The sequence below is a fragment of the Schistocerca cancellata genome, chromosome 3, assembly GCF_023864275.1.
Source record: "Schistocerca cancellata isolate TAMUIC-IGC-003103 chromosome 3, iqSchCanc2.1, whole genome shotgun sequence".
NCBI classification, from domain to species: Eukaryota; Metazoa; Arthropoda; class Insecta; order Orthoptera; family Acrididae; genus Schistocerca; species Schistocerca cancellata.
Window position 1 is genome coordinate 166,584,367 of NC_064628.1, and position 25,178 is coordinate 166,609,544.

At 43.4% G+C, this 25,178-nt stretch overlaps 1 protein-coding gene across 4 annotated transcripts in view; it reads left to right on the forward strand.

Annotated features, from left to right (window-relative positions):
* The window catches only part of LOC126174790 (proton-coupled amino acid transporter-like protein CG1139), a 248,479-nt gene that overhangs the window by 215,861 nt on the left and 7,440 nt on the right, over window positions 1-25,178 (forward strand). For all 4 annotated transcript variants that reach the window (XM_049921158.1, XM_049921159.1, XM_049921157.1 and 1 more), the window contains 4 exons: window positions 7,963-8,047; window positions 13,808-14,089; window positions 21,020-21,198; window positions 22,917-23,086. In XM_049921158.1, the coding sequence (XP_049777115.1) occupies window positions 7,963-8,047; window positions 13,808-14,089; window positions 21,020-21,198; window positions 22,917-23,086 (716 nt within the window). The remainder of the gene's footprint in view (window positions 1-7,962; window positions 8,048-13,807; window positions 14,090-21,019; window positions 21,199-22,916; window positions 23,087-25,178) is intronic.

Here is a 25,178-nt window from a genome sequence, read left to right on the forward strand (position 1 = left end):
GTTCGCCGCAGACGAGGGTAGCGGCATCACAGTGACTGCATTGGCACAAGAAATAAAGCACCAACTCAAGACCTTATGACGTGGTGTGCTATTGGGTATAGTCACAAATCACAGTTGGTTCGTGTCCGGGACACTCTGACCAGTGTGACTTACGTGAATGACAAATTTCTAAAAAAACGACTATTAACCAAATTAACCTACGGTTATCTTAGAAGCTAGATTAAGAAAAGGCAAACCTACGTTTCTTGCATTTGTAGACATGTAGAAAGCTTTTCACAATGTTAACTGGAATACTCTCTTTTGAATTCTAAAGGTAGCAGGGGTAAAATACAGGGAGCCAAAGGCTATTTACAATTTGTACAGAAACCAGATGGCAGTTATAAGAGTCGAGGGACATGAAAGGGAAGCAGTGGTTGGGAAGGGAGTGAGACAGGGTTGTAGCCTCTCCCCGATGTTATTCAATCTGTGTATTGAGCAAGCAGTGAAGGAAACAAAAGAAAAATTCGAAGTAGGTATTAAAATCCATGGAGAAGAAATAAAAACTTTGAGGTTCGCCGATCACATTGTAATTTTGTGAGAGACAGCAAAGGACTTGGAAGTGCAGTTGAGCGGAATGGACAGTGTCTTGAAAGGAGGATATAAGATGAACACCAACAAAAGCAAAACGATGATAATGGAATGTGGTCGAATTAAGTCGGGTGATGCTGAAGGAATTAGATTAGGAAACGAGACACTTAAACTAGTAAAGGAGTTTTGCTATTTGGGGAGCAAAATAACTGATGATGGTCTAAGTAGAGAGGATATAAAATGTAGAGTGGCAATAGCAAGGAAAGCGTTTCTGAAGAAGAGAAATTTGTTAACATCGAGTATTGATTTAAGTGTCAGGAAGTCGTTTCTGAAAGTATTTGTATGGAGTGTAGCCATGTATGGAAGTGAAACATGGACGGTAAATGGTTTGGACAAGAAGAGAATCGAAGCTTTCGAAATGTGGTGTTACAGATGAATGCTGAAGATTAGATGGGTAGATCACATAACTGATGAGGAAGTATTGAATAGAATTGGGGAGGAGTTTGTGGCACAACTTGACTAGAAGAAGGGATCGGTTGGTAGGACATGTTCTGAGGCTTCAAGGGATGGGATCACCAAATTAGTATTGGAGGGCAGCGTGGAGGGTAAAAATGGTAGAGGGAGACGAAGAGATGAATACACTAAGCAGATTCAGAAGGATGTAGGTTGCAAGAGGTACTGGGAGATGAAGAAGCTTGCACAGGATAGAGTAGCATGGAGAGCTGCATCAAACCAGACTCAGCACTGAAGACCACAACAACAACAACAATCAAATTAGAAGCACTTCTCAAGATGTCGCTTACTTTTCGATAATACTGCGTTCTGGTGATCAGCTTGTTTAGATACTGATAACATATCGAGAGACAGCGCTTTATCTTTCCATCTAGAGGTGCGTAATCGATACCAGGCTTTGTAGCCATACCCGTTTAGAACAACAACGAGACGTCATTTTTCAGCAAGACAATGCAGGACCACATGTTGCTGCATGGACATATGCCTTCTTGGTATCACAGGAAGTCAGAAGTTTGCCCTGGTCCGCCAGATCACCAGACTTGTCCCGAATCGGAAATGTGTGGGATTTGGTGAAACTACGGGTGCAGCGTTGTGACCCAACGCTAAGCACCGCAGATAAACTTGGGACCAAGTGAATGTAGCATGGATTGCTGTACCACACGTCGCCATTCGCGCCTTGTACGTGTCGATGCCATCACGCATGGAACAAGTTATCAGAGACCAAGGAGGTCCTTGTGCCTACTAGGCCACAGGACACATTCTGAACCGATGTGACTGACATGATAATCATTTCTGCAGAACACACTGATGTACATGTCCTATAAATATGAACGTCCTATCTCCAGTCGTTCAGAGTGTCATGTTTTTTTCCTGAAATATAAGTGTATTTAAATTTACACATGTTATATAGTTTTCATTTGAGGGCTGCGACTGTACTGTACGATTTTTATGAAAATATATACTCTAGAAGTTACTTGTTACTAATATTTTACTAACACGACGCGTTTCGGCTGCGTGCTGCCAATGTAATGTGCTTTCACAGTTACTTTAACTAGCGTCATTTCGTATTCATTACAATGTAAAAGTAACTGTAAATGCACCTTATGATGGTACCATGCTGCCGAAACCCATCGTGCTAATAAAATATTAGTTACAAGTAACTGTTGCCGTATACATTATGTTGTAAAAAAGGTACCCTTATAGTATCTTACAGGGTTTCCAATACAAAACAAAATTTCTCCCATTTCCACAAGATGGCAAGCGCTACATATACTTGTATAGCATTTCAATAACGACAAAGGTTACTAATTACTATTATTATTATTAACGTGCTTTGTTACATAGCCTAATCTTACTTGGTTTACTTAATTGCAAATTTTGCTTGTTGACACAAAAAATATATTTTAAGGATTGCACAAGTTCTGTTACGATGGTTACCGCCTTAAAATTGGTAAGGAGTTTGTTTTACAATTGGTGACTTCAAATCTTTTTTATATAACCTTTATTACGATAGGGTCGGATGCTGCGACGAATCTTTTACATGATTTCGTGATGCCTTCAGCTGACGTTCTTTTTATTTGATATACTATAGTACAATTTCGGTCTTAGACCATTTTCAGGTATCTAAAAAGGAAGCATTATACAGTCCCTGTATTAGTATCACCTACGATTCAGAAAAGGAACAAGTCCTATAACAAGATATACTAGGAGGAAAGGTCGATATTTTAACGTATTTACAGTAGCAAGATTATAATTATGTTGCAGAAATTGCTTAATTAAACTTAACAGCTCATTGTTATATTTAATTATCGTCCATCATTGGTCCTAAATTATTTCTCGGACTCATTCCGCTCTCGGTCTTCCCTTTCAGTTTTTACTCTCTGCAGCTCTCTCTGAGACCATGAAAGTCATTCCCTAATGTCATAACACACGTCCTGTCATCCTGTCCCTTCATCATGTCAATATTTTCCACATATTTCTGTTCTCGCTGATTCTGCTGAGGACCCCCATATTTTTCATCCCTTCAGTTACCAAATTTTCAGTATCCTTCAGCGTTGGCTGGCATAATGGACTCGCATTCGAGAGGACGACGGTTCAAACCCGCGTCCGGCTATCCTGATTTAGGTTTTCCGTGATTTCCCTAAATCGCTTCAGGCAAATACCGGGATGGTTCCTTTGAAAGGACACGGCCGAATTCCTTACCCACCCTTCCTTAACCCGATGGGGCCGATGACATCGCTGTATGGTCCCCTCCCCCAAATCAACCAACCACCCAATCAGTATCCTTCTATAGCACCACGTCTTAAATCCATACATTTGGAAATTATCTTCCATTAAAGTGTTTATGGCAGAGCTTCTGAATCAGTATTATTAGTTCCTTCCTGCTATTTGGCCAATTTACTACTTCCATTATTACACGTGTCAGCTTTATGCTTCTCTGCCTACCCGAGTTGCTCCATTCCAGTGACACATGGTCCGCAGTTTGTTGACCTCCTGTGCAGGAACACATGGCGTCGTTGGGTATTTCGAATCTATGGTGGTAAGCCTTAAGTTTTTTGTGTCCCGTTAACATCGCTCTGAAATTTGGAGAGATCAGTAACCTGATTTACAGTCTTTGGTGCACCGTTGGAAAATATTCCTTTAAAATGATTCATTTTGTAGTCTGCTAGAATTTTTTCTCCCATTCTTTCAGAGCTGCTTTTTGAGACGTGCGTAAGTGAAATGGTATAACAGGTTCAGTTTCAATGGAACTGCTTAATGACAAAAATAAGTTAAAACCATGTTATTTAAATGTATAATAAACACGTTTGATGTATAGCAAAGTTGTAACAGGATATCAGGATAAAAATAACACTTCGAGTCGGTCATAATGTTTCAAATATCGTACTAGTATTATCCGGAGTTGCAAAAGCTCTTTCGGATTATATGAAAAATATAACCTTACATCTGCTAAGATTTATAAGATGCTGTCTGTAGACGGCACCAAACACTGACGCTCACTATGCTATGTACGAAATAATACTTGAATGTTACATGATACAAAGGTTAGTGACTGAAAAACCGTAAGCTTTCAGTTATATGTACTGTAAGCAAAAGATCCTGATGGGATCTGGCGTGATCGATGATCGAACAGTGATCCCACATAAAATTACATGTCGCTATTGTGACTACACGTGCACAAGGAAAACGTCAAGTATTCATGTTGTTTTTTCACAAATTTTAATGTTGGTTTTCGATTGAGAGTCTATAAAAAATACTTTCAAAAATTTGTACGCCAAAATAAACAAAAAATTGGAGTAAACATTTATCCGAAAATGCTTCATTTTTTAGTCATTAGTGAAGGAAAACTTTTTGTGTTATTACTGATAAAAGTTAACTTGGTTAGAGACGCCTTCGGAATTTCCTAGGAGTGTAACCCACTCTGTAAGAGCTTTAGCTGTTTTCCACGAAGCGGTACAGTTAAACATGGATGGACCAGTTCAATTCTTATGCATTCATCTGGCCTCAATGACTTGGAACTTTAGTTGACGTTATTCAGTGAACAGTCGACATGTAAAGATATCACATCTTCTGTTTTGTGAAACTTTTCGACACCATTTTGAAATTCTTTGTTTCGACAACCAATGTTCGGGCGTCTTTATATGCGTATAAAAACAAGAGGAGAACATTTTGAACTCTGCATCTTGTGTAAATATGAACGTTTCTCATTAGGTGACAAGTTCTAACATATCATGCGCCATTGTAGAATGCTTTTTCAATAACAAGGTTTCTACGTACCATTTTCTCCTTTCTTTAGCGTCTTTCCAAAGACTGTATGCATACTCTATTTTTATACACTGAAAATTTCTGCCTAAAATTGGAAGAATTATGAATAAAAGTCTTGGCTGTCAGTCAAATTGAACCAAACTTCAGTTTGTAAGTGAGTAAACTCTTTGTAAGAACAGTTTAGATCTCGGTGGCCTATGGTAACTACATTTACCACGTTTGACAACTATCTTGACGTTCCCGCTTCAGAAATCTGTATTAATTTTGAGCTGTGTTCTATGCATTTCACATAGCCCGAAACGTCGTTTCGCAGTAATCATAAGCTGTCGAATCAGTGTCCAACGACTTCCATTCGAAACAAACATGCAAGTCGACAAATTGCTCCTCAGTTACCCCTAACAGTTGTTGAAGCGTTTTCTGAGTTGTAAGCATTTGCTCGTATGAGGTGTTCAACGTTATTCCACAGTATTATTCAGACAATGAGGAAGAAAGATCAGAAGTTAATATCCCGTCAAAGATAACGCCATCCAAGTACTAGCCCAGACCAAATAAGAATGAAGTAGTAAGCCAGTTCTGTTTTTTCGGAAAAGCCGTTTCGAAATTCATTTGAAGTGATTCAGGGAAACGATAGGAATCGAAAATTCAGGCACTTCCAGAATCATATGGACCCTAATATTGCTACACGCGGTGTCTTAGCGAATAAAGTAGTCGTTGCAAGTAGCGGAAGTGGTACTGCACAAACACTGATCCAATATGTGTTAAGCATTGGCGGTATTTATGTCAACAGAAAGCGGATGTGTACGACGATTTCGGTTACTAAAAGCGAGAGGATCCGTTACAATGTGTTGACATCGCATTAAACTTGACTCTGGGTAATAACAGCTCAGAAGAAACAAAAATAATTGCTGCATAACTTTTTATTGTTGATTGGCATAGTCCTCTCTCAGGATACTTTACACTTTTCCTCGCTACAATTTAACAACGATCAAACAAATGAGAAGCACTTTGCAAGATGTCGCACACTTTTAGATAATATTGCGTTCTGATGATCAGCTTGATTAGATACTGATGACATATCGAGAGACAGCGCTTTATCTCTCGCTCTAGAGGTACGTAATCGATACCTGACTATGTAGCCATTGTGTGAGTGGCTGTGGCAACCCAGGAGGGCAAAGTACGAGATTTCGCATATTTGATTGCGGCACTATTTTAGGAACTTGTCACGTACACCTGGTTTGTTTCCTGTTGATAGATAAATTTTTCATCGATAGCGTTTGATCGCGAATAGGAGATAGTGCCTAAACATTCGAATGGTCAGACTTTTCCCAGGCTTCAGTTCCAAACCTCTTCACAGAGTGTCACGGAGTGATTGACACTGTTGACAGGCATATTCGTCCGTCGGCTGAGCACGTTAACTAGCCGGTCCTGCACACGAAGAACGAAAGCCTTTTTAACGATACATCCAAAGAACTACTTCAGCGTCTTACATTTAACAGTGCCGTACGTCCGCACATATTTTTGTATTCTTTGGCCAGTAGCCGAGGATACCAGGGAGAGATGCCCGCCATGTGCCAGAAGGGAATTGCCTCTAATTCTGCTGCCTTTCAGTGAATGTACGAAAATAAATATTAAAATTTTTAAACCGATTTTGTTATTAGGACGTAGCAGAGTAGAAGGAATCAACGTGTTATCAGTGTTTGTTGACGCAATATTAGAGTAAGATGAGAGATATAAGAAAAAAATTGTGCAGAACATAACAGCCACCCGATGACACATCTAAAACCGAATCAAAAATTTCACTGCCTCAGAAAACTAAGTACGAGATTTATCATTGTAACAGTGCCTTAATACTATGTCTTGATCGCAATCACACAAAAAATCATCCTTATCCATTAAAGTCATTTTGCTTCTTATTTTTATTAGAGGTACATTTCAAGGACACTGCTCTAACTTTGGAGCCACCCTGCTACGTCTCACACAAAGGCTAAATATACTAGGTGATTATAAGTTTCAGTTTGAAAGCTCTGTAAAGAAAAGAACCGTTGACCTGAGAAATGTCAATTTTGACCAGACTATTATTAAGTGGAAAACGTTATGGAAACAAAAAACAATTGACCAAAATTTTCTCTCTAGTTTGCGCTGTAAGCACTATAACGTAAATCAGTTGGGCTACAAATGACAAATGAACCACAATGCGAACTCTATGGTGTGAGGTGGACATACCTTACTCTGCAACGTGCCTGCCTGCTCAAGTTTGACATTCAACAGCTGTGGCACTGTTAATTAGGTGCGCCCATCCACCACGTCAAGGTCGTAGGACATCCGATAGGAAAAATTGTCCTGAGGAAAAACACCGCATAAAAAGCAACTTGTCCTGAGACCAGAAACCAAATAACAAACACCTCCACGTCATTTATTTTTCATATTCTGCCGATGACAACGCCATGTGGTGGTAAAATTTTCGGTGTTTTTTTCTTTTTCTTTTTTTAAATTCCGTAACGTTTCTCCCTTCTTTGACAATATTCCGTTCAAATCTGATGTCATTCGGAGCACTGGTATTATTTTTACAGTGTTTTGAAACAGCAACTTTAAGGAAAATCATCCTTTACATAAGAGAGCCAGTGTTTAAGTCATTCACGTTACCACACCATTTTTTCAGGATCTGCTAAATCCTCGTCACTGTGGGAGATTCTCTGTACAATTTAGAAGTTTTACGGAGAAGCCAATGGTTAAAAATATTTTACATATGTCCGTGAGACGAGTAGAAATAATGTACACGATATAACACTGTCTTAGTTCAACACAGAAGCTCAGTTTTTCGCAAGTGATCAAGCAATTAACAGCGCAGCAGTTTTGACGTAATCTCACAGTAATATAAAGCCCTAGATCCCGCGTTCGAGTCCCGGTCGGGGCACACATTTTTCAACTCTCCCCCTTGATATTTATCAACGCCTGTAAGCAGCGAAAGATCCAGATTTCATTATAAGAATTGTTTTGTGTTTCAGGCATTCCGCCAATCGTGAATTAAGGCAGCGCATGAATAACAAGCGCATTGCTGTCCTTAAATAGGGTTGCACGCTACTGTGAACGCCTCTGACCACGCCCTCTCTGTTACAGCAACGCGGTGGACGTGCTGCTGCTGGCGACGTACTACAGCATGGTCTGCGTCTACATCGTCTTCATCGCCACGTCGCTGCGACAGGTAAGCAGGACACTGGATTAGCCCCACGTTCGCCTCTTGGAGCTTCTCGGACACGTAAAGTTGAGGCTACGTGACGTCTTTGCACAAAGGCCACCACAAGTGTGACACCTGTATTCCGCTCTCGTGCCGGAGACCGCAGGCCCACGAAGTGCATTTGAGCATCACGCTCAGCGCCGGCCGGTGTGGCCGTGCGGTTAAAGGCGCTTCAGTCTGGAGCCGCGTGACCGCTACGGTCGCAGGTTCGAATCCTGCCTAGGGCATGGATGTGTGTGACGTCCTTAGGTTAGTTAGGTTTAAGTAGTTCTAAGTTCTAGGGGACTGATGACCTCAGATGTTAAGTCCCATAGTGCTCAGAGCCATTTGAACCATCACGCTCAGCAGTCACAATCAACCACAGAGTGACGACTACCAATTACTGTCTCTGGATGGCAACGGTGCAGAGAGGATATTCGTTCAAAATTTTGTCGACAGGTGGACTGAAGAACAGGACAGTTCCGGAAACGAATAATGTTATTATTTGTGTGGTCATCAACTTCTGTCTCCATTGTGGTCTGTTGGTGCAGTTGACAGTGATAGTAGTTGATAATACGTGTTAAAATGCAGTAGAATCACACGAAACACATACAGGTATTTGACGCACTTTCTATTATTCAGGCCACTGCAAGTGTTTCATTGGAGAAAAACGAGAGATGTTTGTTAATAAGGCAACTCTTTGTCGGTAACTTGCTGGTACATAAATGAAGCAATATTTAGCAGAGGTCTTGTTATTTATAGAGAAAAGGAACATGGTTATCCCTGCACTAGAAAGAGCACACCGCCACATTAGGGTGTAGACACAGCCAAGTGTTGAATATTAACGATCTACCAGTTTCTATATCTTTACGCGTACTACGACCTGTCAGCAGTAGGAATACTCGCTGTCACTACATGTGGCATTTTACTGGTTCCACTGGTTCTGCAGCACTGAAGACTGTCATCCGAACGTTGGGAGACGGTACTGTTTTAACGCTAACGCTTGTTACCTATATTTTTCCAGCCATGGTGGGATTACACATCGAGAAACCGGCAGAGTATAACCTTGGAATAAACTTTTATTAACAGCTAATGCTGTTTCCACAAGTTTTTAGAAAATGTTAATAATTTTTTAAAGGAAAATTTTGTAACTTGTAGTATAAGGTAGTTACAAAGAACTCAAACTGGCATTGAAGAATGAATTTACACTCCTGGAAATTGAAATAAGAACACCGTGAATTCATTGTCCCAGGAAGGGGAAACTTTATTGACACATTCCTGGGGTCAGATACATCACATGATCACACTGACAGAACCACAGGCACATAGACACAGGCAACAGAGCATGCACAATGTCGGCACTAGTACAGTGTATATCCACCTTTCGCAGCAATGCAGGCTGCTATTCTCCCATGGAGACGATCGTAGAGATGCTGGATGTAGTCCTGTGGAACGGCTTGCCATGCCATTTCCACCTGGCGCCTCAGTTGGACCAGCGTTCGTGCTGGACGTGCAGACCGCGTGAGACGACGCTTCATCCAGTCCCAAACATGCTCAATGGGGGACAGATCCGGAGATCTTGCTGGCCAGGGTAGTTGACTTACACCTTCTAGAGCACGTTGGGTGGCACGGGATACATGCAGACGTGCATTGTCCTCTTGGAACAGCAAGTTCCCTTGCCGGTCTAGGAATGGTAGAACGATGGGTTCGATGACGGTTTGGATGTACCGTGCACTTTTCAGTGTCCCCTCGACGATCACCAGTGGTGTACGGCCAGTGTAGGAGATCGCTCCCCACACCATGATGCCGGGTGTTGGCCCTGTGTGCCTCGGTCGTATGCAGTCCTGATTGTGGCGCTCACCTGCACGGCGCCAAACACGCATACGACCATCATTGGCACCAAGGCAGAAGCGACTCTCATCGCTGAAGACGACACGTCTCCATTCGTCCCTCCATTCACCATTCGCGCCTGTCGCGACACCACTGGAGGCGGGCTGCACGATGTTGGGGCGTGAGCGGAAGACGGCCTAACGGTGTGCGGGACCGTAGCCCAGCTTCATGGAGACGGTTGCGAATGGTCCTCGCCGATACCCCAGGAGCAACAGTGTCCCTAATTTGCTGGGAAGTGGCGGTGCGGTCCCCTACGGCACTGCGTAGGATCCTACGGTCTTGGCGTGCATCCGTGCGTCGCTGCGGTCCGGTCCCAGGTCGACGGGCACGTGCACCTTCCGCCGACCACTGGCGACAACATCGATGTACTGTGGAGACCTCACGCCCCACGTGTTGAGCAATTCGGCGGTACGTCCACCCGGCCTCCCGCATGCCCACTATACGCCCTCGCTCAAAGTCCGTCAACTGCACATACGGTTCACGTCCACGCTGTCGTGGCATGCTACCAGTGTTAAAGACTGCGATGGAGCTCCGTATGCCACGGCAAACTGGCTGACACTGACGGCGGCGGTGCACAAATGCTGCGCAGCTAGCGCCATTCGACGGCCAACACCGCGGTTCCTGGTGTGTCCGCTGTGCCGTGCGTGTGATCATTGCTTGTACAGCCCTCTCGCAGTGTCCGGAGCAAGTATGGTGGGTCTGACACACCGGTGTCAATGTGTTCTTTTTTCCATTTCCAGGAGTGTATCTGTTCCGCATCTTCAGAACACCAGATATAAGCAAGTAACCACTACAATGGAAGAAACATGGCAATCTTGTGCCACAATAAGGAAAGAAAGAGCATACTTTCTCCCCAGGAATAATTTGCAGAAGGCCATAAAGAAAAATATGTTCAATACGTAAATCACAACCAATAGCTTAGTATTAATTTTTTTTTAAATGCTGGAAACAAAAATAAATAAATACAAACACACGCACCACACGCAACGGATATAAGTCCAGATATTTCTGCTGTCGACTGAGGATGGTGTTCTGAACAATGTCACGTCTGTATGTACGTCACTTGCAGACTAATAATGAAACATAGTAGAAGTCGTTTGTTTTACAGGTTGGGTCCTACCTAAAAGTATACATGCTTATTTTCCCCCAGGTAGCAGGAGAGGTGTTGAAGTGTGGACGCGTCGACGCAAAACGGTTAGTCTGTATTAACAAACGTAGTCTACTCAGTGGTGCGTTAAGGCCATGCAGAAAACATCAGATCGTAAAGTTTGTGACGCGTTTGTGGGAAGACTGTCAGATACAGAGAAAAAACATCACAAAACATACAAAACATACTGAAGTACTAAATATAAAAATGTCTGCATTTTATACCCAGAACAAGCGAGATATGTCCACTGAAATGCCCATCTGTGACATACAGTCAATTGCAAACTTAAAATGTATTCAACTACTGTCTACAAAAGATCTAATGGTTGCACAAAAAGATTAAGAAGCATAGAAATACAGGGTTATTTATACCTGTGCAAAAACTAAAAGACATAGAGAAAAAAAGGAATGTATCAGGGGATAAACTAATCACACGCACCTTGACGTTTGCCATGCCACAAATGGTGCCCATATTGAACACTCGTAATGTAAGTTACAAACTTTGATGGGTGTTCTGTACACTGATACACGTCTGTTTTCTGTATGTCTTGCAGAAGAGATATATCGCAGACCTGTAATTGTAAATAAGGCTGTTATTAGCCGAGGGACACTAGTGGCGCCACTCGTGACGTAACGAATGGCGCCACTAGTGTACCTCTGCTAACAGCTTTCCGATCGAAGGCCGTACAGACCAGAACTGGCGTGACAATCAAGCAAAACTGCCAAGAGTATTGAGGCAATCATACCACTGACGCACTAGGCTGTAAATACGTATGTGGTAGAACACTGTCTCCTGCTGTGTGAAGAAGTTTGTAACCACCTTCGTACAACAGGAATCGAAGACCCGTGAAGGCCTTTCCTAGAGGACCAAAGGTTTGATAATCACTTGGGAGTAGATCAGGACTATAGGGTGGGGGCTCGAACGTCTACCACTTGAGTTGGCGTAACTTCCCAGATCGACCGGCAGCTTTTGTCGAATTTCGATAATCACAGAATTTGACGCACCGTTCCACAATGACCTTCTTTGGCAGACGTGCTACCACATGCACTTTTCTCATTCTCCAGTGTATGTCTACCGGTGTTTGTGCTTCGGTAGCCTAGGAAAGAACAACAGCACGTTTTGACCCATCCTTTTGACGGCAAATTTGTATGTCAGTCTTGTGATTCCACTTCTTGCGCTGCCATTCGTGAACGGTATCCCAAGGCGTGTTTTCCAACAGGATAACGCTCGTCAAATAACGCTTTTGTAAACCGACATGTTCTCGATCACTAGCAAATATGGGACATTGTCAGACGACCACTCAGCATTCAAAATGGTTCAAATGGCTCTGAGCATTATGGGACTTAACATCTGAGGTCATCGGTCCCCTAGAACTTAGAACTACTTAAACTTAACTAACCTAAGAACATCACACACACCCATGCCCGAGGCAGGATTCGAACCTGCGACCTTAGCGGTTGCGCAGTTCCAGACTGTAGCGCCTAGAACCGCTCGGCCACACTGGCCAGCATTAATCGTCCATATTTTGATGAACGAAATGCAACACACATGGAACTCCATCCTACAACATGTCATCCGGCACCTGTACAACGCAATGTACGCTTGTTTGTATGCTTGCACTCAAAATGTTCTGGCGGTTACAATGGTTATAAAGGTGCTAGCGTTTCATATCTGCACCAGGTCGTATCGTGCAGCCGCGTGGGATAGTCACGCTGTCAGAGGCGCCTTGTCACGGTCCACGCGGTTCCCTCCGTTGGAGGTTCGAGTCGTCACTCTGGCATGGGTGTGTGCGTTGTCCTTAGCATAAGTTAGTGTAAGTTAGATTACGTAGTGTGTAAGCTTAGGGACCGATGACCTTAGCAGTCTGGTCCCATAAGATCTTACCACAAATTTTCGGTTCACGCTTATATTTACCAATGATCTTGCAATGACAAACACTTAAATATGTTACCTAGCGAAATGTATTACTGAAATTTGATTGATGATGATCATGATGATGATGCCGCGCGGGATTAGCCGAGCGGTCTTGGGCGCTCCAGTCCTGGACTGTGCGGCTGATCCCGGCGGAGGTTTGAGTCCTCCCTCGGGCATGGGTGTGTGTGTTTGTCCTTTGGATAATTTAGGTTAAGTAGTGTGTAAGGTGTAAGCTTAGGGACTGATGACCTTAGCAGTGAAGTCCCATAAGATTTCACACACATTTTAACATTTTTGATGATGATGATGGTGAGGTCCCATACTCCGAGGAGCGTAGGGGACGATACGTGAGACCCGTACCGCCGACTAGGCAAGGTCATAGCGGAGGTGGTTTGCCATTGCCTCAACATTAATTATTTTTTGGAGTTGCAATTATTTCAAATTCAAATGTGTGTGACATCTTATGGGACTTAACTTCTAAAGTCATCAGTCCCTAAGGTCATCAGTCCCTAAGCTTACACACTACTTAACCTAAATTATCCAAAGGACAAACACACACACCCATGCCCGAGGGAGGACTCGAACCTCCGCCGGGACCAACCGCACAGTCCATGACTGCAGCGCGGCAGACCGCTCGGATAATTCAGCGCGGCTGCAATTATGTCCATCGGTGTATTTATTATCTGTATGATAAATAAAATTGTAATAGCAATTGAGGAAGAGTGGCTGTGGATTCAGGTATCAAACTCGAGAGCGACGTAAGTGTAAGACTGACCGCCAGTTCGCTGTGCCCGCAGGTGCTGGTCTTCTACTTCCCGGAGGACGCGAACTTTGACGTGCGGCTGTACATCGTGGCGACGGCGCCGCTGCTGCTGCCGCTGTGCATGATCCGGCAGCTCAAGTTCCTGGCGCCGTTCTCGGCCGTCGCCAACCTGCTCATCTGCGTCAGCTTCGCCATCACGCTGTACTACATCTTCACTGACCTGCCGCCGCTCTCCAGCCGCGACTCCTTCTCCAGCATCGGCCAGCTGCCACTCTTCTTCAGCACCGTCATCTTCGCTGTCGAGGGCATCGGCGTGGTGAGTTGCGCGAACCAGGGCCGCACACTGCAGCTTGCATCGAATTGCCGATCGTCCTGTCCTGTAGGATTCAACTTCCCAAGATCGCTTTGACAACACTGGAGAAACGTCTCTGAAGGGCACCCCTTCGCTTTTGACATACGCTTTTAAAATTGCAACACTAGGAAGTACAACAAATAATGAAATTTATACGGTGTCGTCGGAAGAATACATTATGATATTTTAACAATGTAGGAGAAGATAAATTGCTACTTACCGTAAAGAAGACACGTTAAGATGAAGACAGGCACAATTAAAGGCCACTCACACAAACAGTTTGGCGAGAGCATTCATCAGCAAAAGAGAAACAGAGAAACACACACCATTCATACCCTCAAGGAAGCATCACTCCCAACTCCGGCAGCTCAGGGCAGAATGCAGCTGTCACGTGGGATGGTAGCAGCAATCTTGAAGGGGTGGGAAGGGGCAGGAGTAATAATGTATGGGGGGGGGGGGGGGGGACCGAGGAACTCTGTCTGACAGATTGTGACCAACACGTTGTGGGGCAGGTAGTTGGGGAAAAAAGGAGCGAAAAGAAGAGGAGCTGGGAAAGAAGGGTGGATGAGTTGGGAGAGAGGCCAAATAAAGAGGCCGTGAGACGAGAATGGTGTGGGGCAGTGCGTTACCATAGATTGTGGCCGGGATAGTTACGGGAGCAGAGAATGTGTTGTAAGGATAACTCCCATTTGCACAGTTCAGAAAAGTTGGTGGTGGAGGAGAGGATCCGGGGGCGCAGGTAGTGAAGCAGCCATTGAAATCAGGTGTATTAGGCTCAGCTCCACCTTGTGCCACAGGTTGGTCTATGTTGCTCTTGGCCACAGTTTGGCGGTGGCTGTTCACCTTGATGGTCAGCTGGTTGGTATTCATACAAATATAAAAATCTGTGCAGTGATTGCAGCTGAGCTGGTAAACACATGGCTACTTTCAGAGGTGGCCTGGCCCCTGTTGGGGTGGGATAAACCTGTTGGACTGGAATAGGAAGTGCTGAGTGGGTGGATTCGACAGATCTTGCATTTGGGTCTTCCACAGGAGTACGATACTTGTGGCTAGGCGTTTGCAATGGGAGTGGCATAGGGATGGGTTCGGATGATGTGCAGATTCCTCTGTTCCCCCCCCCCCCACTCCCACCCATAAACTACTATGCCTCCCCCTTCCCCACCCCTCTCCAGACTGCTTCTGGCATCCCGCATCCCACTTGGTAGTTGTATTTTGATCTGAAATGTCAGAGTTGACAGTCATGTGTAAGTGAGGTGTGCTTGTTTCTGTGTATGAATAGTGTGTGTGTTTCTCTGTTTATCTTTTGCTGATGAAGGCTGTAGCAAAACGTTTTGTGTAAGAGTCTTTTAATTGTGCCTGTCTGTAAGTGGGTGTGTCTTTTTCATGGTATGTAGCAGTCTACCTTTTCCTACATTGTTGATATTCATATGTGGAATTTCCACTGTTTGATTATGATATTTTGAATCATTTGGGAGTATACAAGACGAATATTTCACTGCATAGTGCTGCCGCCTCTGGCTGCAACAGTGATTTCAACTATACTGTGCATCGAGTCGAACTGAGTTTATATGAGAGGCAAGTATGTCATTCCATGTTAAATCAGTTCTATGCCAGCCTTCATCAGTGGTAGTGGCTGTCGGTTGGTGGCATTTATTTGTAAAGTTTCGTCTTGATCACACAAATTTTACAATTCACAACTGTCAGTTTCGGCTACTGCCATCTCCAGGTCTGTTACAAATAGAAAAACAGTGGTGTAACCAACGAAGTTCAGTTGCTGGATCAAGCAAAATCAATAACAGGCCTATTGATATAAAAGAAAAATATTTACATGTTCCGCAAGTTCCGCCACAGGAAAAGAAGAATTTCGTACAGAGAAGCAACGAGGCGGCACCACAGAGATTCCATTCCGAATGTGTCATCGATTATCAAGATTTTAATTAATAGTCACTGTTTTGTTAATTACCTTACAAATATAGTTAAGGTTTCGATTTGTAGATGTGTTGTAACTTTTAATCTTTCTATTCTGCCTTTTACACAATTGTGTGTTATTTACTTTGCAAGGCTAGGAGCTTAACATTATTACTCTTTACACGTTTTATGTGGATTTTGAGTACGGATCTATCTCCCATACTGTGTGGCAGTACGTGTTTCATTCTCGAACGCTCGTTTTTCGATATGAAGTAATTTTAATTAATGACTGTGCATATTGCATTTTAACTATCAAATTTACGGTATTGGCTACTCATGTACATTACCTATAATGTTCTCTGCTGGCCTTCGTTACTTGTATAAATACTGGACCCATACTATGTACCTACACTGAGCCTTTTTGCAGATGATGTTGTGGTGTATCGAGAGGTTGTAACAATGGAAAATTGTACTGAATTGCAGGAGGATCTGCAGCGAATTGACACATGGTGTAGGGAATGGCAATTGAATCTCAATGTAGACAAGTGTAATGTGCTGCGAATACACAGAAAGATAGATCCTTTATCATTTAGCTACAAAATTGCAGGTCAGCAACTGGAAGCAGTTAATACCATAAATTATCTGGGAGTACACATTAGGAGTGATTTAAAATGGAATGGTCATATAATGTTGATCGTCGGTAAAGCAGATGCCAGATTGAGATTCATTGGAAGAATCCTAAGGAAATGCAATCCGAAAACAAAGGAAGTAGGTTACAGTACGCTTGTTCGCCCACTGCTTGATTACTGCTCAGCAGTGTGGGATCCGTACCAGATAGGGTTGATAGAAGATATAGAGAAGATCCAACGGAGAGCAGCGCGCTTCGTTACAGGATCATTTAGTAATCGCGAAAGCGTTACGGAGATGATAGATAAACTCCAGTGGAAGACTCTGCAGGAGAGACGCTCAGTAGCTCGGTACGTGCTTTTGTCAAAGTTTCGAGAACATACCTTCACCGAAGAGTGAAGCAGTATATTGCTCCCTCCTACGTATATCTCGCGAAGAGACCATGAGGATAAAATCAGAGAGATTAGAGCCCACACAGAGGCATACCGACAATCCTTTTCTCCACGAACAATACGAGACTGGAATAGAAGGGAGAACCGATAGAGGTACTGAAGGTACCCTCCGCCACACACCGTCAGGTGGCTTGCGGAGTATGGATGTAGATGTAGATGTACATATATAGATTTTGATGTTGATACCAACATCAGAATATTTTATACAATATATGTCTTGTACGCATGGTTGTCAATCGTGTAAATATTTTTTTCTTACTTATCACTAGGCCTGTTATAGGTTTTGTTTCAGCTAACTGAACTTAGTTGGTTACACCATTTTTTGTATTTGTAACAGATCTGAAGATGGCATTAGCCGAAACCGGCAATTTTGAATGGTAAAATTTGTGTGATCGAGACGGATCTTCACAAATAATGTGTCATAACATGATCGTAGACTCATTTACAGACATTATGAGCTCAATTTACAAGTTTGGTTGCGTGTCAGTATCTCGACAACCCATGAGGTGGTGTTTTCAGTGGGAGAGAGTCTGGAGAAAGTATGTTCAATGCAACAATCGAGTACCATCTGTTTACAGGTGGTTCAGTGCGCTACCTTGTAGTAAGTTAAGTTTAACAAGACAGCAAAGACTGAGAATCACCACTGGTCTATGTGACATGTGGTGAAGCAGTTACTACAGTAGCCTTTTCTCAGATTAAATAATTGATGATGATCTTCGATAACTTACATCATACACTCTGATCGCATTAACATCCATAGTACTGTAGTATTACTGGATCATATAGCAGGTAATGTATTTCAACTGAGGCAGGAGATGAAGACAGTATTATAGAAGTGAAAAAGGACATAGACGAGGATAAGACAGGAGGTATGATACTGCGAGAAGAGTGTGACAGAGCACTGACAGACGTAAATCAAAACAAGGCTTCTGGAGTAGAGGACATTTCGTCCTAACTACTGATAGTATTGGGGAAGCCAGCCATGACGAAACTATTCCATCTGGTGTGCAAAATGCACGAAACAGGTGAAATAACCTTAGACTTCAATTCCAGTTCTAAAGAAAGCAGGTCCTGACATTGTGAATATTAACGGACTGTCAGTTTAATGAGTGATGGTTGCAAAATACTAACAAGAATTCTTTACACAAGAAAGGAAAAGCTGGTAGAAGCCGACCTCAGGAAATATCAGACTGGATTCCGGAGAAATGTAGGAACACGCAGGGTAATACTGACCATACGACTTCTCTTAGAGGATCGTTTAAGGAAAGGCAAATCTATGTATATAGCATTTGTAAACGAATAGAAAGCTTTTGACAATGCTGGCAGGAATATTTTCTTTGAAATTCTGAAGGTATCAAGGCTAAAATACAGGGATCGAAAGACTATTTACAAGTTTTATAGAAACCAGACAGCAGTTATAAGAGTGGAAGGTCATGAAAGGGAAGAGGTGGTTGAGAAGGGAGTGAGACAAGGTAGTAGCCTATTTCCGATGTTGTTCAATCTATACATTGAGCAAGGAGTAAGGGAAATAAAGAAAAATTTGGAGTATGGATTAAATTTCAGGGAGAAGAGTTTAAAAGCTTGAGGTTTGACGATATCATTGTAATTGTGTCAGAGACAGTAAAGGACTTGGAAGTAAAACTGAATGCAGTGGACACTGTCTTGAAACGAGAAGGTATGATTAATATTGCTTAGTATGCTCTGTCATGCGAAAGCAGTAGCTGCTGGTGAATTAACGGTATAATCACCTTTCCTTACAGTTTATTGTTGTATACACAACGCTATCGATGTTGTGGTTATCTCCCTGCCGTGTTTTGCTAAGGCAACTGCTCGGCCTATCAGAGTTTGGACGGGCTCACGTTATACAACCGAGTGTCTGTAGGCTTAAGTAAACTTGCTTATTCCATGAATAGAAACAAGATTTTTCAAATGGTGGGAACTGGAAGTGAAGTGTAAGTAGTCTGGTTTATTGATATCCAAACAAGTCACCTTTCCATTCTGGAAAAAATCTTTTTGTGTTTTGCACACCTGCATATACAGGATGTTACAAAAAGGTACGGCCAAACTTTCAGGAAACATTCCTCACACACAAATAAAGAAAAGATGTTATGTGGACATGAGTCCGGAAACGCTTAATTTCCATGTTAGAGCTCATTTTAGTTTCTTCAGTATGTACTGTACTTCCTCGATTCACCACCAGTTGGCGCAATTGAAGGAAGGTAATGTTGACTTCGGTGCTTGTGTTGACATGCGACTCATTGCTCTACAGTACTAGCATCAAGCACATCAGTACGTAGCATCAACAGGTTAGTGTTCATCACGAACGTGGTTTTGCAGTCAGTTCAATGTTTACAAATGCGGAGTTGGCAGATGCCCATTTGATGTATGGATTAGCACGGGGCAATAGTCGTGGCGCGGTACGTTTATATCGAGACAGATTTTCAGAACGAAGGTGTCCCGACAGGAAGACGTTCGAAGCAATTGATCGGCGTCTTAGGGAGCACGGAACATTCCAGCATATGAATCGCTACTGGGGAAAACCTAGAACGACGAGGACACCTGCAATGGACGAGGCAATTCTTCGTGCAGTTGACGATAACCCTAATGTCAGCGTCAGAGAAGTTGCTGCTGTACAGGGTAACGTTGACCACGTCACTGTATGGAGAGTGCTACGGGAGAACCAGTTGTTTCCGTACCAAGTACAGCGTGTGCAGGCACTATCAGCAGCTGATTGGCCTCCAAGGGTACACTTCTGCGAATGGTTCACCCAACAATGTGTCAATCCTCATTTCAGTGCAAATGTTCTCTTTACGGATGAGGCTTCATTCCAATGTGTTCAAATTGTAAATTTTCACAATCAACATGTGTGGGCTGACGAGAATCCGCACGCAATTGTGCAATCACGTCATCAACACAGATTTTCTGTGAACGTTTGGGCAGGCATTGTTGGTGATGTCTTGATTGGGCCCCATGTTCTCCCACCTACGCTCAATGGAGCACGTTATCATGATTTCATACGGGACACTGTATCTGTGCTGCCATAACATGTGCCTTTAGAAGTACGACACAACGTGTGGTTCATGCACGATGGAGCTCCTGCACATTTCAGTCGATGTGTTCATACGCTTCTCAACAACAGATTCGGTGACCGATGGATTGGTAGAGGCGGACCAATTCCATGGCTTCCACGCTCTCCTGACCTCAAACCTCTTGACTTTCATTTATGGGGGCACTTGAAAACTCTTGTCTACGCAACCCCGGTACCAGACGTAGAGACTCTTCGTGCTCGTATTGTGGACGGCTGTGATACAATACTCCATTCTCCAGGGCTGCATCAGCGCATCAGGGATTCCATGCGACGGAGGATGGATGCATGTATCCTCGCTAACGGAGGACATTTTGAACATTTCCTGTAACAAAGTGTTTGAAGTCACGCTGGTACGTTCTGTTGCTGTGTGTTTCCATTCCATGATTAATGTGATTTGAAGCGAAGTAATAAAATGAGCTCTAACATGGAAAGTAAGAGTTTCCAGACACATGTCCACATAACATATTTTCTTTCTTTGTGTGTGAGGAATGTTTCCTGAAAGTTTTGCCGTACCTTTTTGTAACACCCTGTATACAATGTGGCCACTGCAATCTACCATGTGGCTAAAGGGCTGTACAGCAACAGCTTGACAGGAGGAAATGAGTGAACGGGACAGGTGACTACTTCGATTGGGTATCGCGAATTGGAAGTCCTCTTTAGTGGTTATGGAATCTACTTAGAATCTGTCCAGCAGCCTCACCCTTTAACAATCTAATTAGACCACGGTTTGCAGATTGTGTTTTAGTTGGCTGCTCGCTGCACGCAGACACTTCAGAGCAAAGGGTTTCTGTGCTGACAGTTTGGCCTACAACTGTGCAGGTGCTGCCAGTGGAGAACAGCATGAGGAACCCGACGCATTTCCTGGGCTGCCCAGGAGTTCTCAACATCGCCATGGGCATCGTCATCGGTCTCTACGCCGTCATCGGCTTCTTTGGATACCTGAAATACGGAGACGATACTGAGGGCAGCATCACACTAAATTTGCCATCAGCAGAACCGTAAGAAGCCATATATATTTTCTCATCTCTAGTTCTCCATCTGTATTTTCCTTCACCACATACTTAATTTGTCTTTATATGCACTGTCATTTGCCTTCTACCTTTCAGTTCTCAGTTTTCTCCCACGAATAGATATTTTCTCCTCTTTATTCGAGTAATGTTAGTGTAGACTGGTACTCTTACCTTCTATTTCCTTGCATGTTATTACAGGATGTGATATATATATATATATATATATATATATATATATATATATATATATATATATATATATATGAGTGTGTGTGTTTTCCAGGATGTTCGGTTGAATTGTTAGAACAAAGGGTGATCAAAAAGTTTCTGTTAGAAGCCCATACAATCCATGATCGGTATGTCAATCAGGCAAAATCGCCGTGGCATTGACGAACCAGTTATGAGATACCCGTTTGGTAAACTACCGTGTGCTGCTGTGTGAAGAAGTCCGTAACTGCGTTCCGCACGTCCTCCTCTGACGGCAATCGTCGACCCTACTGATTTGGCATAACTTCTGTGTTACGACATTTTACGGTAACGTGCGTTATCAGGAAGCAGCAGCCCCCTTGTCGAATCATTCCACAACGCTGTTTTTCGGCAGACATGTTGTCCCATGTACGTTCTTCATGCTCCGATTTATACCCACTGGTGTTTGTCCTTCGACAGCTAAGAAAAGAATAACAGCACATTGATCCTGATTGGACTCGTTTTGTAATAACGTCGCCATAGTCCACGTTTCCACGTTTGCCGCGTGCACGTCGGAAAGACACGAAATCCGCATTAACCCATTGGCTACATGACGGTGCTCATATACCCGTATCGGAATCGTGTTACGTCGCATGTACGCTACAGCAACTCTCTCAGACTCCGAGCGCCCCTTACATCATGAGTCTATAATTAAATCTATTTTCTTAAAATCAAAGAAGGGAACGGCAGTACAGGATGTATTTAGGGGAATTTCGGTATGCGAGTTTCGCAGTTTCGTCAGACTCGTTATCACCTGTTATTTGTTTGACATGCGGTTCTGCATCGTTAGCAGATGACGGTACATGGATAATGGAAGAGAAACAGATAAAAAATTTGGTTGTAACACGAATCAGAGATGCCCAATGAGAATATTACTATTTCATCGAGTCTGAAAATTTTATACGGCATGAAGTTGTGTACGGTAACGAACGTACAACCAGGCAATTTTAGCGTCGTGAAAAAAAAAAAAAATAAATAAATTCTAAAGACTGGACGAAGGAAAGAGTGAAAAGCAGTGATAGTTAAAGAATGAGGGGAAAAGGTAGAAAGGAGCAAGTGGATGGGGGAAAGTATAATAGCGGAAAGTATTTGATGAATTTGAGGGGAAGGGAAAAGGCTGAAGGGCGGAGAGGGAAAGGTGAAGAGAGGAGAGTGAAGGAATTGGGTTCCAGCAAAACGTAAATTCAAGAAATGACACTCATAATCTCTTGCAAAAAAATTCAGTTGGTTTAGGCTCCACCGAGAGAAAGTCAAGTCAGTTTGGTTTCCGGATACATTGTCAGCTGCTGAAAAATATTCCGGCTGAATGTGAGGTCACATACCGCCTCTAACACTACTTCATCATAGAAGTTTGTACTAAGGCTTCCACAGCAGAACGTGAAGTCGCGGCTAACAGTGGCGCACGTGTGTGATGTTGCGTTGTGATTTATGACTAATGCTGGTGCTGCGTGTGCGTGCAGGCTGGCGCAAGCCGTCAAAGTGCTGATCGCCGTGGCCACCATCTTCTCGTACGGGCTGCAGTTCTACGTGCCAACCGAGATCGTTATGAGGCGGATGAAGCCGCGTCTGCCGCACGCCTGGGCCAATCCCGCCGAGTTCGGCTACCGCTTCCTCACAGTCATGCTCACAGGTGAGTCTACAATAGCATGGACGCCGTACGATAATAATCAGTCTGGCACCGACCTCAAATTACTTCTATAGTGCACTGTGTTTGCCCGATATACCTGTGTTGGTTACTCCTATTTTGAGTAAGCTCCCTTAAATTCTTCCACCACGGCCGTGCCGCTAGCCCTGGACGCCACAGAACATGCTCCACCAACCTCTTATTCCTTCATAATATTCTTCCATGTCCCTGTAGACCTATCTGCTGTATTTTCCCTGACCAGAAAATTATAACCAGTTTTGTGCTCCAAAAATTAATACAAACCGACGACGTCAGCTGCATTTGGTCTCTGAAATAAATCCGAAGACGTCAGATGTAACTTTTTGCCGGGACCTTGACTCGAACCTGGATTTCCCACTTAACGCTAGGGGTCGCCTTAACCGGATCGGCTGTCCTGGGACGCTTCCCATCGGGTCCACAGTCGCACCCCGTCGTACGCAAGAAGCATCACTGTCCATTCTCCTGCTGGCAGCTCACCCTGGTTCCCAAAGGAATTCGGACCTGAAACAACTGTAAGAGCCGTCACGGCCACAGACATGAAGACATGCAGACGTGTGTTCGGCAGAGCAGACACCACCCTTATATACGTGTACATATCTTCATGCGACGGCTCTTACAGATGTTTCAGAACGGATGCACATTGCGTACGAACTCCTGTGGGAATCGGGTGGGCTGCCAGCAGGAGGGGAATGGACAGGGAAGCTACTTACGAACGACAGGGACGGAAATTTGGGTCTGACGGAAAGCGTGCCAAGATAGCTGATACGATCAAGGAGACCGCCCACATTAAGTGGGGAATCCGGGCTCGAGTCTCGTTTCGGTGAAAGTTGTCACCTGTCGTCTTTGGATTTATTTCAAAGCCCAAATATGGCGCTGATGTCACTGGTTTCTCTTAATTCATGTAATTAACAGCCAATGTTTCATACAGTGGCGTCTGTTCTGCCGGACACGTCCGACACAACAGACACCATGCATATACACGGCGTTACAAAATGAATGTACGGGTTCTAAGGCATTGTAGTGTTTATTAACTCAACTTATAAATAACACATAAAGTGAAAGAGCTGCTGAAACAGCTTTTCTTACAAGTGTTCACTTAGATGAAATGTCAAGTCATCACCGAAGACGACAAAATCCAGAATATCTTCATCGTCATGCAGCAACGATTCGTTTGCAAAGCTGACATATAAAACGTACGCTGTAGGCTTTTTGCAGCTTGTAACAACTGCAGACGATAAGGACGTAGTTGTAAGCGTCTTCTTTAAGGTCTCCAGAGAGACATCACTGGAAATGCTAAATCATGACTAGCTATCCGAACTAATTTCTTGGTGCTACGCGTGAAAGCCTCTCACTCATCCAGCACGCTCTCCAGTCACTCTTGGTCGTTCCACTCTCTTCCCTTTGCGCACAGGTATACAAACAAAACTGTTTGAGTTGCTCTTTCATTTTATGTATTATTTATATTTGTAACGTGTGCATAATAAATGCTATATATATATATATATATATATATATATATATATATATATATATATATATATATATATATATATGTCTGTCTTCTCCAGTTCTTACGTTACCCTTCATTTCCACTGTGCTCCGAGCGGCAAAGCGCACAAACTTCTTCTTGAGCCTTGAGGCCCGCATCTCGTGGTCGTGCGGTAGCGTTCTCGCTTCCCACGCCCGGGTTCCCAGGTTCGATTCCCGGCGGGGTCAGGGATTTTCTCTGCCTCGTGATGGCTGGGTGTTGTGTGCTGTCCTTAGGTTAGTTAGGTTTAAGCAGTTCTAAGTTCTAGGGGACTTATGACCACAGCAGTTGAGTCCCATAGTGCTCAGAGCCATTTGAACCATTTTTTTTTTTTTGAGCCTTGAGCCCAATGTTTCACAATAACATCTCCTTTTAATACATAACCCATTTGTCTACTTCTTACGTAACCTTCATTTCTGCAATAGTATATGACATTGCTTCTTACAAGTACTTAACGTTATCTCTTTCCTAATGTTATACACTCCGTTTCGACGCTCTACATAAACCCCTTCCCAGTGGTATTCCTATAGT